At 46.5% G+C, this 19464-nt stretch overlaps 1 protein-coding gene across 6 annotated transcripts in view; it reads right to left on the reverse strand.

The window, feature by feature from the left end:
• The window catches only part of paplna (papilin a, proteoglycan-like sulfated glycoprotein), a 471035-nt gene that overhangs the window by 15062 nt on the left and 436509 nt on the right, over nucleotides 1–19464 (reverse strand). For 5 of the 6 annotated variants that reach the window (XM_072487762.1, XM_072487759.1, XM_072487751.1 and 2 more), the window contains 3 exons: nucleotides 10754–10891; nucleotides 9963–10090; nucleotides 5432–5710 (listed from right to left, as the gene is read on the reverse strand). In XM_072487762.1, coding sequence (XP_072343863.1) covers nucleotides 5432–5710; nucleotides 9963–10090; nucleotides 10754–10891 — 545 coding nt within the window. The remainder of the gene's footprint in view (nucleotides 1–5431; nucleotides 5711–9962; nucleotides 10091–10753; nucleotides 10892–19464) is intronic. The other variant, XM_072487763.1, reaches the window with a different exon arrangement.

Here is a 19464-nt window from a genome sequence, read left to right on the forward strand (position 1 = left end):
TCAAAGTTTTAGCATCAACTACTTCCTGTGGTAATGATTTCCACAGGCTCATCACTCTTTGTGTGAAGAAATGTCTCCTTATCTCTGTCCGAAATGGTTACCCTGAATCCTCAGACTGTGACCCCTGGTTCTGGACACACCCATCATCGGGAACATCTTCCCTGCATCTACCTTGTCTAGTCCTGTTAGAATTTTCTAAGTCTCTATGAGATCCCCCCTCATTCTTCTGAACTCCAGCGAGAACAATCCCAACCTAGTCAATCTCTCCTCCTTTTGTTTTTCTTTAGCTGGTGCAGACACAATGGGCTGAATGGCCTCCTTCAGTACTGTAACTTTTCTATGGTTTTAGGTTTTTAGTAATCTTTATTAGTGTCAGAAGTAGGCGTCACTGCAATGAAGTTACTGTAGAAATGCCCTCGTCGCCACATTCCGGCACCTGTTCAGCTACACCGAGGGGGAGTTCAGAATGTCCAAATCACCTAACAGCACATCTTTCAGGACTTGTGGGAGGAAACCAGAGCACCCAGAGGAAACCCACGAAACACAGGGAGAACATACAGACTCCGCACAGACAGTGACCCAAGCCAGGAATCAAACCCGGGTCCCTGGCTCCGTGAAGGAAGTGCTAACCAATGCCATTGCCCTTACCCATGCCAATTGAAAACAACACAATAACTTGTGTTGATCCTTTAATAAATAGTGACATTTGGATTAGTTTAAGTTGAGACACAGAGAACTGATGTTGAGCCAGGGGCTAATCACGGTAGTGAGTGAGGCACGTATCTTTGGCAATCTGACTTTACACTCAGTGCAGCTGAGTCAGATGCCAGGGATGTCCTAGGTTTGATCTCCAGTTTGTGAAGTAACTGATCTAGGGTAGGTTGGCAGTAGGCAACCTATCATTAGTCTCAGTATCCCTATGGTGGGACAGAGCAAAACTGGCGAGAGTTCCTGTTCCTCATCACTAAACAGAGATTCTGCCTGCCCTCTCAGATAGAAGTGAAAGGTCCCACCGCAGACCTTCAAAGAGCAGGGGAGTTCAAGTCAATATTATTATTGTTTATCATATTATTATCACATTGCTGTTTGTGGAATCTTGCAGTGTGTGAAGTGGTTGCTGCATTTCCTACAATATGCTTTGGGATGTTCTGAGGTCATGAAAGGCTTTCCAGAAATGCATGTTTATAAAGTTCAAAAGCTGGTACCTCTGACAATGCTGTGTTCCCTCAGTACAGAATGGGAGTGTCAGCTTGGACTATGTGCTTGTGTCTCTAGAGCCTGACTGAATCAAGGCTGGGGGGGGGGGGGGGGGGGGGGGGGGGGGGAGAGAGAGAGAGAGAGAGAGAGAGAGAGAGAGAGAGAGAGAGAGAGAGAGAGAGGAGTCATTCAAGTCGATTTGTAAAATGACCCATCTTTTCCTACTTGTTTATTACAAATCTTGAGCAATGAGGGAGAAACCCCCAGTGGCTGGTTACAGCAATCTTCCCAGACCCGTGTCATGCTCCTCGTGTGCGATGTGGGAGCTCAGGGACACGTCCACTGTCCCTGGCTCCTTCACGTGCAAGAAGTGTGTCCAGTTGCAGCTCCTGTTAGACCGCTTGACGGCTCTGGAGCTGCGGATGGAGCATCCGCGATGCTGAGGACATCGTGGGTAGCACGTTTAATGAGTTGGTCACACCTCAGGTGAAAGTTACTGAGGGAGATAGAAAATGGGTGACCAAAAGACAGAGCAAGAGTAGGAATGCAGTGCAGGTGTCCCCTGCGGTTATCTCCCTGCAAAACAGATATACCGCTTTCGATACTGTTGAGGGAGATGGCTCACCAGGGGAAGGCAGCAGCAGCCAAGTTCGTGGCACCGTGGCTGGCTCTGCTGCGCACTAGGACAGGAAGAAGAATGGCAGGGCTATAGTGACAGGGGACTCAACTGTAAGGGGAATAGACAGGCGGTTCTGCGGTCGCAATCGAGACTCCAGGATGGTATATTGCCTCCCTGTGCAAGGGTCAAGGATGTCTCGGAGCGGCTGCAGGACATTCTGGGGGGGGGGGGGTGAACAGCCAGCTGTCGTGGTGCACATAAGCACCAACGATATAGGTAAAAAACGGGACGAGGTCCTACAAGCTGAATTCAGGGAGTTAGGAGTTAAATTAAAAAGTAGGACCTCAAAGATAATAATCTCAGGATTGCTACCTGTGCCACGAGCTAGTCAGAGTAGGAATATCAGGTTAGATAGGAGTAATGCGTGGCTCGAGAGAAGGTGCAAGAGGGAGGGATGGTGCAAGGATCTGGATCGACGCAGGCTGGGAGGGCCGAAGGGCCTGTTCCTGTGCTGTAATTTTCTTTGTTCTTTGATTCAAATTCATGGGGCATTAGAACCGGTTCTTGGGGAGGTGGGACCAGTACAAACTGGACATTCTGGACCTGGTCAGGACTGGAACCAATGTCTTTGCTAGAGCTGTTGGGGAGGGTTTAAACTAATGTGGCAGGGGGATGGGAACCAATGCAAGAAGTCGGAAGGTAGTAAAACAGGGACAGAAACAAAAGGCAGTAAGGGGGAAAAGTGTAAGGCAAAGAAGCCACAGTCAAAAATCAAAAAGGGCGACAGTACAAGGTACAGTGACTGAGGGGAGTTCAGTGAATATGCGTAGTAATACTAAAAGGAATAAAATGGGAAGTAAAAACATAAATGGTAAGCGACGCAGCAGATTGTTACATGAAGATGTGGGTTCAACGACAAGGAAAATTAGGAGAAAAGTTAAGAGGAAATATAATTTAGGAGAGGTTACTGATCGAGGTGTTAAGATTTAAAACAGAGGTATAAAAGCCAACATAAGTGTACTTTACCTGAATGCTCGTAGTATTCGGAATAAGGTAAATGAGCTGATGGCGCAAATCATCGTGAATGACTATGATTTAGTGGCCATTACTGAAACATGGTTAAACGATGGTCACGACTGGGAGTTAAATATCCAAGGGTATCAAACTATTCGGAGGGACAGAGTGGATGGTAAGGGAGGTGGTGTAGCTCTGTTATTTAAGGATGACATCCGGGCAATAATAAGGGATGACATTGGTGCTATGGAAGATAAGGTTGAATCCATTTGGGTGGAAATCAGGAATAGTAAGGCGAAAAAGTCACTGATAGGAGTAGTCTATAGGCCACCAAATAGTAACATTATGGTGGGGCAGGCAATAAACAAAGAAATAACTGATGCATGTAGAAATGGTACAGCAGTTATCATGGGGTATTTTAATCTACATGTCGATTGGTTTAACCAGGTCGGTCAAGGCAGCCTTGAGGAGGAGTTTAATAGAATGTATCCGCGATAGTTTCCTAGAACAGTATATAATGGAACCTACGAGGGAACAAGCGGTCCTAGATCTGGTCCTGTGTAATGAGACAGGATTGATCAATGATCTCATAGTTAGGGATCCTCTCGGAAGGAGCAATCACAATATGGTGGAATTTAAAATACAGATGGAGGGTGAGAAGGTAAAATCAAACACTAGTGTTTTGTGCTTAAAGAAAGGAGATTATAATGGGATGAGAGAAGGGCTAACTAAGGTAGACTGGGAGCAAAGACTTTATGGTGAAACAGTTGAGGAACACTGGAGAACCTTCCAAGCGATTTTTCACAGTGCTCAGCAAAGGTTTATACCAACAAAAAGGAAGGACGGTAGAAAGAGGGAAAATTGACCTTGGATATCTAAGGAAATAAGGGAAAGTATCAAATTGAAGGAAAAAGCATACAAAGTGGCAAAGATTAGTGGGAGACTAGGGGACTGGGAAATCTTTAGGGGGCAACAGAAAGCTACCAAAAAAGTTACAAAGAGTAAGATAGATTATGAGAGTAAACTTGCTCAGAATATAAAAACAGATAGTAAAAGTTTCTACAAATATATAAAACAAAAAAGAGTGGCGAAGGTAAATATTGGTCCTTTAGAGGATGAGAAGGGAGATTTAATAATGGGAGATGAGGAAATAGCTGAGGAACTGAACAGGTTTTTTTGGGTCGGTCTTCACAGTGGAAGACACAAATAACATGCCAGTGACTGATAGAAATGAGGCTATGACAGGTGAGGACCTTGAGAGGATTGTTAGGGGATTGTTAGAGGATAAAGGGCAGGTCGTGCCTAACTAATTTAGTGGAATTTTTTGAGGACATTACCAAAGCGGTAGCTAACGGGGAGCCAATGGATATGGTATATCTGGAATTCCAGAAAGCCTTTGGCAAGGTGCCACACAAAAGGTTGCTGCATAAGATAAAGATGCATGGCATTAAGTAGCATGGATAGAGGGTTGGTTAATTAATAGAAAGAAAAGAGTGGGAATTAATGGGTGTTTCTCTGGTTGGCAATCAGTAGCTAGTGGTGTCCCTCGGATCAGTATTGGGTCCACAATTGTTCACAATTTGCATAGATGATTTGGAGTTGGGGACCAAGGGCAATGTGTCCAAGTTTGCAGACGATACTAAGATGAGTGGTAAAGCAAAAAGTGCAGAGGATACCGGACGTCTGCAGAGGGATTTGGATAGATTAAGTGAATGGGCTAGGGTCTGGCAGATGGAATACAATGTTGACAAATGTGAGGTTATCCATTTTGGTAGGAATAACAGCAAAAGGGATTATTATTTAAATGATAAAATATTAAAACATGCTGCTGTGCAGAGAGACCTGGGTGTGCTAGTGCATGAGTCGCAAAAAGTTAGTTTACAGGTGCAACAGGTGATTAAGAAGGCAAATGGAATTTTGTCCTTTATTGCTAGAGGGATGGAGTTTAAGACTAGGGAGGCTATGCTGCAATTGTATAAGGTGTTAGTGAGGCCACACCTGGAGTATTGTGTTCAGTTTTGGTCTCCTTACCTGAGAAAGGATGTACTGGCGCTAGAGGGTGTGCAGAGGAGATTCACTAGGTTAATCCCAGAGCTGAAGGGGTTGGATTACGAAGAGAGGTTGAGTAGACTGGGACTGTACTCGTTGGAATTTAGAAGGATGAGGGGGGATTTTATAGAAACATATAAAATTATGATGGGAATAGATAGGATAGATGCGGGCAGGTTGTTTCCACTGGCGGGTGAAAGCAGAACTAGGGGGCATAGCCTCAAAATAAGGGGAAGTAGATTTAGGACTGAGTTTAGGAGGAACTTCTTCACCCAAAGGGTTGTGAATCTATGGAATTCCTTGCCCAGTGAAGCAGTAGAGGCTCCTTCATTAAATGTTTTTAAGATGAAGATAGATAGTTTTTTGAAGTATAAAGGGATTAAGGGTCATGGTGTTCGGGCCGGAAAGTGGAGCTGAGTCCACAAAAGATCAGCCATGATCTCACTGAATGGCGGAGCAGGCTCGAGGGGCCAGATGGCCTATTCCTGCTCCTAGTTTGTATGTTCCAAAACTAAAGCAGTCATAAAAATGCAAAGTTGACAGTGTAAAAACCTTTGACCTTAAGTTCCACCACCATCCTTTCCACTGGTCCCACATTATTGTGAGCAACACAGACGTATTCCCCTGCATCGCTAGGCACTACAGAGGTAAAGCGTAAAGACTGGTCATCCAGCTGAGTGAGGCGAGGCCTGGTTGCCAGTCCCAACCGTGTGCCGTTTCTCTCCCAGAACACCTGTGGTCTTGGCAGTCCTTCAGCCAGGCAGGGCAGCTGTGCTGAGAAGCCAACCCGAGCTTCAATCACAGACAAACTTGGTCGGATGTGAGTAGCAGCTGGACACAGGGAACAGCAGAAGAGACAAATCAGATATACAATATCCAATGTTCCCAAAGAGAATCGTCTGAGATTATAGAAACAAATTGACCAGCTTTATCAATCAACATCATTCAGCTTTTCAAAAAAAACAATAGTGATCTAAACAATTTACTCTCTACAGCCCAGGGAGAGGACTTCATTAACCAGGGTCTCCTCATTCAGGTATTGAAGAGTTTGCAGAATCTTACAGTAAAGGACGAGGCCATTCAGCCCAACTTTTCTGTGCCAGCTCTTTGAAAGAACTATCCAATTAGTTCCACGCCCCTGGCTCTGTTCCAAAGAGAACAGTCCCAATTTTTCCAACCTCTCATCATAACTGATAACATCCCGATGAACTACTCTGTACCCTTTCTATGGCCTTTATATATTTCCAGAAGTGTGGTGCTGAGAATTGTCACAATATTCCAGTGATTAATAAAGTTCCAGCATGATCGCTTTGATTTTATATTCCATTCCTTTAGTTATAAAGCCAGTAGCCCCAATGCTTCTTTAACTGCCTTATTAACTTTGATGGATTTGTGTAGAGGGACACAGAAAAACAGAAGGAGGAGGAGGCCATTCGGTCCTTTGAGCCTGCTCCGCCATTCATTATGATCATCGCTGATCATCTAGTTCAGTACCCTGATTCCGCCTTCCCCCCCCCCTATATCCCTTGAGCCCCAATAGCAATATCTAATTCCTTCTTGAAATTACACAACGTTTTGGCCTCAACTACTTTCTGTGGAAGCGAACTCCACAGATTCACCACTCTCTGGGTGAAGAAATTTCTCCTCACCTCAGTCCTAAAAGGTTTACCCCTTTCCTCAAACTGTGACCCCTAGTTTTGGACACCTCCATCATCGGGAACATTCTTTCTGAATCTATCCTGTCTAATCCTGTTGGAATTTTATAAGTTTTTATGAGATCCCCTCTCACCCTTCTAAACTCCAATGAATAGAATCCTAACCAATTTAGTCTCTCCTCATATGACAGTCCCGCCATCCCAGGATTCAGTCTGGTAAACCTGCGCTGCCCTCCCTCCATAGCAAGAACATATTTCCTCAGATAAGGACACCAAAACTGCACACAATATTCCAGGTGTGGCCTCACCAGTACCCTACACAAATGTAGTAAAGCATCACTATTCCTATTCTCAAATCCTCTTGCAATGAAGGCCAACATACCATTTTCCTTCTTTACTGCCTGCTTGCACCTGCATGCTTAATTTCAGCGGCTGGAATACAAGGAGACCCAGGTCTCATTGCACATTCCCTCCTCTCAATCAACAGCCTCTCAGATAATAATCTGCCTTCCTGTTTTTTCTACCGAAGCGGCTAATCTCGCATTTATCCACATTATACTGCATCTGCCATGCTAGTGCCCACTCACTCAGCCTGTTCAAATTCCGCTGAAGCATCTCTACATCCTCCTCACAGCTCATGCTCCCACCCAACTTTGTATCATCTGCAAATTTGGAGATAATGGGCTGGATTCTCCATCAGCAGGATCCTCCGGATTGTCGGCAGCGCAATCATGACCGTGGATTTCCCGACAGTGTGGGAGTGCTCACAATGGTAAACCCCATTGGCCGGCTGCCAGGACAGAGAATCCCGCTGCCAGTGGAGGCGGTCTGCACCAGAAAATGGATGCTGCGAGATGGAGAATCCCGCCCAATACATTTAGTTCCCTCATCCAAATCATTAATATATAATGTGAACAGTTGGGGTCCTAGCACAGACCTCTGCGGTACTCACTAGTCTGTCTGGCAAACAGAAAAGGATCCATTTATTCCAACTTTTTGCTTCCCGTCTGCTAACCAGCTTTTTATCCAACTCAAGACACTACCCACAATCCCAGACGCTTTAACTTTACATATTAATCTGCTTTGTGAGACACTGGCGAAAGCCCTCTGAAAGTCTAAATAAACCACATCCACCGGTTCTCCCTGGTCAACTTTACCAGTTACATTTTCAAAGAATTCTACTAGATTTGTCAAGTGTGATTATCCTTTCTTAAATCCATGCTGACTTTGTCTGATTACACCACTGCTTTCCAAATGCTGTGCTATGAAATCCTTGATAAAATTTCCTACAGCTCCTCACTAAAACTTGTGTTTCTCAGAACCTTCGGTACATTATTCATGTCTTCCCAAGCAAAGTACGAACTTGGTTCCCCCACCATTTCTTTGTTCCCTGTTATGAATTCCCCCGTTTCTGACTGTGTGGGGGCCTACATTAGTTTTTATTAATCTTTTTCTCTTCAGATACCAAAGAAACCTATGTTCCTTGCTAGTTTACTTTAAAATTATATTTTCCCCTTCTTTATCAATCCCTTGGTGTGCCTTTGCTGAATTTTAAACTGTTCCCAATCCTGTGTCACCTGTGTGATCTCCACATTTTCAAAATCATGCCATTTGCAGTAATGCTGTCTTCCCCAAAGTGCATCACGTCACACTTTTGCATTGACGACCCTCCGCCACACTTCTGCCTATTTCACTATCTTATCTGCCATCCTGAAACCTACAAAATCTAGATAAACATAAAACATACAGAGCAGAAGGAGGCCATTAGGCCCATTGAGTCTGCACCGACCCACTTAAGCCCTCACTTCCACCTTATCCCCGTAACCCAATAACCCCTCCCAATCTTTTTGGTCACTAAGGGCAATTTAGCATGGCCAATCCACCTAACCTGCACGTCTTTGGACTGTGGGAGGAAACAGGAGCACCCGGAGGAAACCCACGCACACACGGGGAGGACGTGCAAAGTCCGCACAATGACCCAGCGGGGAATCGAACCTGGGACCCTGGCGCTGTGAAGCCACAGTTGTCAAAACTGGAATGTGGAAGGACTGAAGTCAACCAATCGCAATTTCAGCTCATGTGAATAATGGTGTTTGATGCGGTCTCAGGTCAGACACCGTTTGGAAAGGAATTTTCCAGCCCCTATCTCGATGAGGGAATGCAAACATCAAACCGTGCAGGTGAAAAAGACCAGCCACAACACAGACATTCAGAGGCAGGCTCTTACTTTGACATGACTTTACTGTACCAGTAAGCAAATGCGAACATGCAGAAGTCAGTCATTTTATTTCTGGATCTTTTTTTAAAGATATTCATTGGATTACCTTCAAGGCAGGAGCAGTGAGATAATAATTTCAGTCCATGGGAGCAGTGGATCTGGGCTCCCATTAAGGGAAGGGGTTCCTTTGGGAAGATTCCTATAAATTTATTTCTTGAAATCGTATTGGTTAGCTTTTAGTTTTACTGGACTCACAGGTTTCATGATTAGCACAATTTGGTCCAGAACACAAGAACATTAAAAAAAGGAAGTGTTGACGAGTTCACCGAGTGAGTGTCAATGATCTGATCATATTTCCCAGGATCCTTGTGATTCTTTGTGATCAATGTTAGGTTCTGATTAGGAAAATGCACACCAGCTTAAACAAACCAAAATAAGCTTTTCAAAGACATTTTACAGATGGGGAGGGATGAGCTCTGAAATAATCCACCAAACTGATTTGTATAAGTGCAGAGTACAGCAGTGTTCAAAGCACAGGTGGAATACTAAGGGGATCATAGAATCTCTACAGTGCAGAAGTAGGCCATTTTGCCCATCAGGTCTGCACCAACCCTCCAAAAGATCACTCTACCTCGGCCATCTCCCACACCCTATCCCCATAACCCCACCTAACCCTTGGAGACTAAGGGGCACTTTAACATGGACAATCCACCAAACCTGCACATCTTTGGACTGTGGGAGGAAACCGGAGCACCCGGAGGAAACTCATGCAGACATGGGGAGAAAGTGCAGACTCCGCACAGACAGTGATCCAAGGCCAGATTGAACCTGGATCCCTGGCACCGTGAGGCAGCAGTACTAACCATGTGCTGCCATGGCTTCTAACAGCCAAATGACGTTTTGGTTTTGACTCTTCCTATGTTCATACTTGTGCAGGGATTGAAGGTAACCTGCGAGAATCATAGATAAAGAACATTTACACAGGATTGTTTATTAGACAAAAAGAGTGTGCTTTTCAGGATAGTTTCTTCTAGTAATGACCCCTTAGCACATTCATACAAGACTGAATTGTCCATTATCTTAAAAAGAATTTATAGTACCATTGGGGAGTAGTAGAAATGAGTATGTTAAGTGTTGTCACAACACCAAGAATCTCTTGCTCGTTCAGCTTTAGTGTTTCAGATCAAAGCTCCCAATACACAAACAGTACCTCGAACAGTAAGCTGCACTTGACGAAAATCCTGATCACGTCCATTAGATGCGCGACATGTGTACAATCCAGCATCTTGGTCTTGAACCCAGTTGATCTTTAATGACCCATCTGCGTGCATGATGTGTCTATATGTGAGAAAAAGCAAAATGAATCCCTTTAACAGGTTAGTACAAGCAGCTCAGGAGACAACTATCCCTTCCAACTCCAGATCAGTACTGAGGGAGTGCTGCAGTCAGAGGTGCGATCTTTCAGAAGAGATGTTAAGCTGTGGTCCCAATACCCCCTGAGGTGGATGTAAAAAATCCTTTTGCATTGAAGAGCAATGGAATTTACTGCCACAACCTGGTCAATATTTATTCCTCAACCAACATCTCTACAACATTTTCCGGTCATCATCATGTTGCTAAATATGGGAGCATGCTTTGCATAAATTGTTGTTGTATTACTCACATGACAAATAGGAACTATACTCCAAAATGCTCCATTAGCTGTAAAGCACTTTGGAACATCCAGAGGTCATTGAACATATGAAACATATGAACATATGACCGTCGTCCCTCAACTGACAAGCTGAATAAAAACTTAAATGAACAGTGAACAATTATCAAATACATCCCATTCAACACAGCAGTTGTACTTCAGGAATAATGTCCATATCATCCGGGGAAAGGTTGCATGAAGGGAGCTGAGATAGATATTCTCGCATTCGGAACACTGAACTCTAGAATTCTAGAAGAAGTTCTCCAGCCATAGCTATTATCAGCTAAGCCCTTTTAACTTAGACTAACCTTACTGAATATAATGGCCTTCCATCTCTGTGCCATTCAACAGTACGAGAGGGGGAAGCATCGACCCTGCACAATAACCTCACGGTTTGTCCTGGCCTTGCATCCACCGAGGAAGGATCACCTCTTTCGATATTTAACCTGGCAGAGGAAATAAAGTTTATTAAATCTTAGATTTATAAAACAATTCAAATGTTGCTTCTAAATTGGATAATTACCGTCAGGTGATTTTTAAAATGATGCCAATTGTTTTGTACTGACACGGTACAATATAAAATATTTATCAAAATCTCCTGTGGTGATGTACATGGCTGGTCCAGTGTGTTATTTTATACAGACCATGTGGTACTTTGCAATGTAGAATGTGCAATTCTGCAGCCAAGTCGTCCTTTTGAAGGCTGCAAAGTCTAAGGGCTGGGTTCTCTGATTCTGCTGCTATTTCCACAGGATCGGTCTGGTTGTACGACCAGAAAGCCGGCGCCTGTGGCGGCCATGAACATGGTGCTGTCCGCGCGCCAACCCGGCTTGCCAAAGACTGTCACTCCCCTCGCGACCCCCGGACCACCCCCCATCAATCCCCCCAGCCCCCGCTGAAGCCCCCCCACCAGCGGAATGGCTCCCCCCCCAGAATGTGGCACTGCTGGACACAGTCAGCAGCCACCACGCGAGGACCCCGAAAGTTGCGAGGACAATTGCGCCACGCCGTCGGGGACTCGGCCCGTCGGGAGTGGAGCTTCGTGGTAGGGCCTCAGGTAACGTCCTGAGGCCGTCCATACGGCGTGTGCCATACTCCCCGAGTACACTGTTTTTGAGGGGTGGAGCATCGCAAAAACAGCACCGCCCCCGATTCCAGCGTAAACATGGATGCTTCGACCGATTGCCGAATGCGATTTCGGCACTGGCGATCGGAGATTCCTGCCCTAAATGTTGTTAAGTAAACACGCACAAGGGGCAGCACAGTGGCACAGTGGTTAGCACTGGGACTACGGCGCTGAGGACTCGGGTTCGAATCCCGGCCCTGGGTCACTGTCCGTGTGCAGTTTGCACATTCTCCCTAAGTCTGCGTGGGTTTCACCCCCACAACCCAAAAGATGTGCAGGTGTATTGGCCACACTAAATTGCCCCTTAATTGGAAAAGAAAAATAACTGGGTACCCTAAATTTATTTAAATAAAAGTAAACACGCGAGGTCTAGAGTGAGGCAACTTCAATGCAGAAATAACTGTTCCGGTGTAAGCTGACTTACTTCACCTTCCACTTTGAAATCAGACATTCTGTTCATGTGGAGGGTAAATGTCACGGACTGGTTGGATCGAACAAGCTGTTGTCTGGTCATTTCTACATAAGTCTATGTTAACTTATCTGTTCTTTCTACTAATGCTCTATGATCTGCTGAGGGTTTCCAGCATTTCATGTTCTGGAATGTCCTGATGACCAGTGTATGAGGGATGCTGAGATTGACAGATTTTTGTTAGATAAGAGGACAAGGGGGTGGGAGTTGGTAGATTGGGTTAAGGTACTGAACAACCAGAATTTAACCAAATGGCAGAACAGACTCGGGGTGTTGAATAGTCTCCTCCTGGTCAAATGCTTGTTGATGTATAACTCAGAGCAGTCAGAACACAGCTCTGTGCCAGACTAGGATAGCTCATATACCGGGGCGAGTTTCACTCAGCTGTTCTTCACCTCTGTGGTGTTTGACTGTTGAGTTTTATTTTCGACTGACAAGTATAAACACAATGGATATCCTTGCATTGCATTTAACCTACTCTGCATTTGTCTTGGCACATCCTAATGTGGAGACCAGGGGCGGAATTCTCCGCTGTCGGGATTCTCCGTTGTGCCGGCAGCCCGGGGGATTTCCCAACGGTGTGGGGCTGCCCACAATGGGAAACCCCATTGGCCGACGGAGAATCCCACCCCAGAACTCCAATCTCTGCTCCTGACACCATGTACTGTTCGATGAGAATGCAAATGAGAGTACTAGGGGCTACGGTATACTCGGTTTTCTGATCTGTGCTCCTGTCGGGTGAAGTTCAACATCGGGAGAGAGGCCTTACAATTTTGGGTTTGAGTATAAGAGTGTTTATCTGCCCAGCACTGGTATCCATCAACTTGATGAGCACAAACTGAGAGGATCTTACAGCATAGGAGGAGGCCATTCAGCTCCTCAAGCCTGTGACAACTCTTTGAAAAAGTTACCCAGTTAATCCCACCACGCTGTCCTTTTCACACAGCCTTCACCATTTCTCCTTTTCAAGTCTTTATCCAATCCACTTTTGAAAATTACGATTAAACCTGCTTCTGGCGCTCTTTCAGACAATGCATTTCAGATAACAACAATTCTTGGGGTAATTAAATTGTTTCCCTGCCATCTATGCCCAAGAACATAAGAAATAGGAGGAGTAGGCCATTTGGCCCCTCAATTGGCTCCATCATTCAACAAGGTCGCCACAGCTGATCTGGTTGTAAACTTAATTGCGCTTTCCTTCCCGATGTGGAGATGCCGCGTTCAACTGGGGTGAGCACAGTAAGAAGTCTTACCACACCAGGTTAAAGTCCAACAGGTTTGTTTCGATGTCACTAGCTTTCGGAGCGCTGCTCCTTCCTCAGGTGAATGAAGAGGTAGGTTCCAGAAACATATATATAGACAAAGTCAAAGATGCAAGACAATTTGGGCTGGGATCGAATCCAGATCCTCGGCGCCGTGAGACAGCAGTGCTAACCACTGCTCCACCTGCCACCCTCTGCAACCCCTCTGTGATTCCCACCTGCCTCACTACGGCAGTGACAGCGAATATGGTCCATGGAATGGAGGATGCTGACAACCCGCTCTGCGATGAGCTCTGGTGTTCCGCATCGTTTGACAACATCTGACTCCTGCCCACGGTAGCACTTTCCACCGTCCACCTGGGTGATCCCTGCATGCGAGCTGGCCATTCCAACACACAGTCCCACTGAACCCTTGAGGGGCGGAGGTGGGGATGCGGTGCGCAGGGGGGGTGAGAGGGAGGAGCAGGGTATGGGGGCGCTGTGCGGTGTCTGTCCTGGGGGCTCCGGCCCACCTCCACCATCCGCCCGTCTCCCCCACCACCCTCCCCACACCGTCCTGCCCCGTCTCCCCAGCAGCCCCTCTGCAGCCAGCACAGCCCATCCCTCCCTTCTGAAAGACCCTTCTGAAAGAGCAGGTTGGAACTTTTGCGCACAGATGTTTATTTTGAATATAACGGGTGAACATCGATATAATGGTTTGTGCCCCGGCCCCTAATGGTATCTTGTGTGCTGCACCCGTGCCAACTTAACAGGTGTCTATGTGGTCTTACGAACCCGAATGCTATGTCTATGTGGATCCCCAGGCAGTACATCGGGGGAGAGGGGGGGGGAATCTGTTGCGATTCCTGACCTGTGACCTGCTTCCCTTTGGGCAGCCGTCTTTTGCCTGGGTGGGCCCGGCAGTCACTCAGGTGCTGACCTCCGTCTCGGTGACTGACCTCTCTCCGGACCCACCGACCAGGTCTTGTGACCGCTGCTCCATGGCAGCGTGGGGCCAAAGGTCTGACGGTCCTCTTCCAGTCTTCTCTCGCTCTCTGTGGAGGAGGCAGAAAGCACACATTGATAGGCAGTCGGACCCATGCAGCTGGTGAGCCTTGTGGCCAGGGCACCCGGCCATGGCGGGTGGGATGGGTGCTGGCATGTGGTGCAGGGTGCGGTGCAAGCAGAGTGCCGGCAGGTGGGGTTCTGCCGACGTCCGGGTTGGCGGGGCGGATACGGTGTGTGGGACGGGGTCCTGGTGGTGGCGCACACTGCACTCATGGTCTCTGCCACCTGCCACAGGCCCGTGTACCGCAGCTGCCTTCCCACTCCAGAGAACAGGGTGGCCCGCCTCTCCTTCACGGCGTCCAGCAGGGTCTCGAGCTCTGCGTCACCGAACTGGGATGCCGCTCTCTGTGCTGCCATCTTGTTGGCTGGGATGAGTGTGTGTGGGGAGTGGAGTGCTGATATGCAGCTACTGCTTGTCAGCCTCTCGAGTGGCAATCCCAACCCTGTCGAATTGGACACTGTTTTTCATTGGAATTGATCAAGTTCCAATGTCACTGGTGCTAGCCCATTAACGGATCATGAATTGCTCCGGGAAGAGCGCCGATTCCGTGGTTGTAGGAGTCCACCGATTCAGTCCCGGCATCAACAGTTAGCCTCTGAAATGGAGAGTCACGCCCATGGTCCCTTCATCCAAGTCATTAAAATAGATTTTAAATAGATTCAGACAATTACAATTTAGTTCTAATTTGCCAATCAGAAAATGTTAGAATTTAGGAGGGAGATAGAGAACCTAGTGGAGTGGTGTAATGACAACAATCTCTCTCTCAATGCCAGCAAAACAGCGCTGGTCATTGACTTCAGGAAGCAAAGTATCGTACACACCCCTGTCTGCATCAATGTGCGGAGGTGAAGATGGTTGACAGCTTCAAATTCCTCGGTGTGCACGTTACCAACAATCTGTCCTGGTCCACCCATGTCGACGCTACTACCAAGGAAACACAACAGTGCCTATACTTCCTCAGGCAACTAAGGATATTCGACATGTCCACAATGACTCTTACCAACTTTTACCAATGCACCATTGAAAGCATCCTATCTGGCTGCATCACAGCCTGGTATAACAACTGCTCAGCCCAAGACCAGAACTTTCGGAGGTAGATTGGGGGAGACTGCTGGCAGGCAAAGGGACGGCTGGTAAATGGGAGGCTTTTAAAAATGTGTTAACCAGGGTGCAGGGTAAGCACATTCCCTTTAGAGTGAAGGGCAAGGCTGGTAGAAGTAGGGAACCCTGGATGACTCGAGATATTGAGACTCTGGTCAAAAAGAAGAAGGAGGCATATGGCGTACATAAACAACTGGGATCAAGTGGATCCCTTGAAGAGTATAGAGATTGTCGAAATAGAGTTAAGAGGGAAATCAGGAGGGCAAAAAGGGGACATGAAATTGCTTTGGCAAATAATGCAAAGGAGAATCCAAAGAGATTCTACAGATACATAAAGAGGAAAAGAGTAACTAGGGACAGAGTAGGGCCTCTTAAGGATCAACAAGGACATCTATGTGCAGAGCCACAAGAGTTGGGTGAGATCCTGAATGAATATTTCTCATCGGTATTCACGGTGGAGAAAGGCATGGATGTTAGGAAACTAAGGGAAATAAATAGTGATGTCTTGAGAAGTGTGCATATTACAGAGGAGGAGGTGCTAGAAGTCTTAAAGCGCATCAAGGTAGATAAATCCCCGGGACCTGATGAAATGTATCCCAGGATGTTGTGGGAGGCTAGGGAGGAAATTGCAGGTACCCTAACAGAGATATTTGAATCATCGGCAGCCACAGGTGAGGTGCCTGAAGATTGGAGAGTGGCGAATGTTGTGCCCTTGTTTAAGAAGGGCAGCAGGGAAAAGCCTGGGAACTACAGACCGGTGAGCCTAACGTCTGTAGTAGGTAAGTTGCTGGAAGGTATTCTGAGAGACAGGATCTACAAGCATTTAGAGAGGCAAGGACTGATTCGGGGCAGTCAGCATGGCTTTGTGCGTGGAAAATCATGTCTCACAAATTTGATTTGAGTTTTTTGAGGGGGTGACCAAGAAGGTAGATGAGGGCAGTGCAGTAGACGTTGTCTACATGGACTTTAGCAAAGCCTTTGACAAGGTACTGCATGGTAGGTTGTTGCAGAAGGTTAAAGCTCACGGGATCCAGGGTGAGGTTGCCAATTGGATTCAAAATTGGCTGGACGACAGAAGACAGAGGGTGGTTGTAGAGGGTTGTTTTTCAAACTGGAGGCCTGTGACCAGTGGTGTGCCTCAGGGATCGGTGCTGGGTCCACTGTTATTTGTGATTTATATTAATGATTTGGATGAGAATTTAGGAGGCATGGTTAGTAAGTTTGCAGATGACACCAAGATTGGTGGCACAGTGGATAGTGAAGAAGGTTATCTAGGATTGCAAGGGAATCTTGATCAATTAGGCCAGTGGGCCAACGAATGGCAGATGGAGTTTAATTTAGATAAATGTGAGGTGATGCATTTTGGCAGATCGAATCAGGCCAGGACCTACTCAGTTAATGGTATGGCGTTGGGGAGAGTTATAGAACAAAGAGATCTAGGAGTACAGGTTCATAGCTCCTTGAAGGTGGAGTCGCAGGTGGACAGGGTGGTGAAGAATGCATTCGGCATGCTTGGTTTCATTGGTCAGAACATTGAATACAGGAGTTGGGACGTCTTGTTGAAGTTGTACAAGACATTGGTACGGCCACACTTGGAATACTGTGTGCAGTTCTGGTCACCCTATAATAGAAAGGATATTATTAAACTAGAAAGAGTGCAGAAAAGATTTACTAGGATGTTGCCGGGACTTGATGGTTTGAGTTATAAGGAGAGGCTGGATAGACTGGGACTTTTTTCCCTGGAGCGTAGGAGGCTTAGGGGTGATCTTATAGAGGTCTATAAAATAATGAGGGGCATAGATAAGGTAGATAGTCAACATATTTTCCCAAAGGTAGGGGAGTCTAAAACTAGAGGGCATAGGTTTAAGGTGAGAGGGGAGAGATTCAGAAGGGCCCAGAGGGGCAATGTCTTCACTCAGAGGGTAGTGAGTGTCTGGAATGGGCTGCCAGAGGTAGTAGTAGAGGTGGGTACAATTGTGTCTTTTAAAAAGCATTTAGATAGTTACATGGGTAAGATGGGTATAGAGGGTTATGGGCCAAGTGCGGGCAACTGGGACTAGCTTAATGGTAAAAACTGGGCGGCATGGACTGGTTGGGCCGAAGGGCCTGTTTCCATGCTGTAAACTTCTATGATTCGATGATTCTAAGACCGCAAGAAACTTCAGAGAGTTGTGAACACAGCCCAGTCCATTACACAAACCTCCTTTCATCCATTGACTCCATCCATCCGGGAACCATGGATGACGAGAGATATTGTAGGCCTCGTCAAAAAGAAAAAGGAGGCATTTGTCAGGGCTAAAAGGCTGGGAACAGACGAAGCCTGCGTGGAATATAAGGAAAGTAGGAAGGAACTTAAGCAAGGAGTCAGGAGGGCTAGAAGGGGTCACGAAAAGCCATTGGCAAATAGGGTTAAGGAAAATCCCAAGGCTTTTTACACGTACATAAAAAGCAAGAGGGTAGCCAGGGAAAGGGTTGGCCCACTGACGGATAGGCAAGGAATCTATGTGTGGAGCCAGAGGAAATGGGCGAGGTACTAAATGAATACTTTGCATCAGTATTCACCAAAGAGAAGAAATTGGTAGATGTTGAGTCTGGAGAAGGGTGTGTAGATAGCCTGGGTCACATTGAGATCCAAAAAGACGAAGTGTTGGGTGTCTTAAAAAATATTAAGGTAGATAAGTCCCCAGGGCCTGATGGGATCTACCCCAGAATACTGAAGGAGGCTGGAGAGGAAATTGCTGAGGCCTTGACAGAAATCTTTGGATCCTCGCTGTCTTCAGGGGATGTCCCGGAGGACTGGAGAATAGCCAATGTTGGTCCTCTGTTTAAGAAGGGTAGCAAGGATAATCCCGGGAACTACAGGCCGGTGAGCCTTACTTCAGTGGTAGGGAAACTACTGGAGAGAATTCTTTGAGACAGGATCTACTCCCATTTGGAAGCAAATGGACGTATTAGTGAGAGGCAGCACGGTTTTGTGAAGGGGAGGTCGTGTCTCACTAACTTGATAGAGTTTTTCGAGGAGGTCACTAAGATGATTGATGCAGGTAGGGCAGTGGATGTTGTCTATATGGACTTCAGTAAGGCCTTTGACAAGGTCCCTCATGGTAGACTAGTACAAAAGGTGAAGTCACACGGGATCAGGGGTGAGCTGGCAAGGTGGATACAGAACTGGCTAGGCCATAGAAGGCAGAGAGTAGCAATGGAAGGATGCTTTTCTCATTGGAGGGCTGTGACCAGTGGTGTTCCACAGGGATCAGTGCTGGGACCTTTGCTCTTTGTAGTATATATAAATGATTTGGAGGAAAATGTAACTGGTCTGATTAGTAAGTTTGCAGACGACACAAAGGTTGGTGGAATTGCGGATAGCGATGAGGCCTGTCGGAGGATACAGCAGGATTTAGATTGTTTGGAGACTTGGGCAGAGAGATGGCAGGTGGAGTTTAATCCGGACAAATGTGAGGTAATGCATTTTGGAAGGTCTAATGCAGGCAGGGAAAATACAGTGAATGGTAGAACCCTCAAGAGTATTGAAAGTCAAAGAGATCTAGGAGTACAGGTACACAGGTCATTGAAAGGGGCAACACAGGTGAAGAAGGTAGTCAAGAAGGCATACGGCATGCTTGCCTTCATTGGCCGGGGCATTGAGTATAAGAATTGGCAAGTCATGTTGCAGCTGTATAGAGCCTTAGTTAGGCCACACTTGGAGTATAGTGTCCAATTCTGGTCGCCACACTACCAGAAGGATGTGGAGGCTTTAGAGAGGGTGCAGAAGAGATTTACCAGAATGTTGCCTGGTATGGAGGGCATTAGCTATGAGGAGCGGTTGAATAAACTCGGTTTGTTCTCACTGGAACGAAGGAGGTTGAGGGGAGACCTGATAGAGGTATACAAAATTATGAGGGGCATAGACAGAGTGGATAGTCAGAGGCTTTTCCCCAGGGTAGAGGGGTCAATTACTAGGGGGCATAGGTTTAAGGTGAGAGGGGCAAGGTTTAGAGTAGATGTACGAGGCA

This window comes from Scyliorhinus torazame, chromosome 2 (assembly GCF_047496885.1).
Source record: "Scyliorhinus torazame isolate Kashiwa2021f chromosome 2, sScyTor2.1, whole genome shotgun sequence".
Taxonomy (NCBI): domain Eukaryota; kingdom Metazoa; phylum Chordata; class Chondrichthyes; order Carcharhiniformes; family Scyliorhinidae; genus Scyliorhinus; species Scyliorhinus torazame.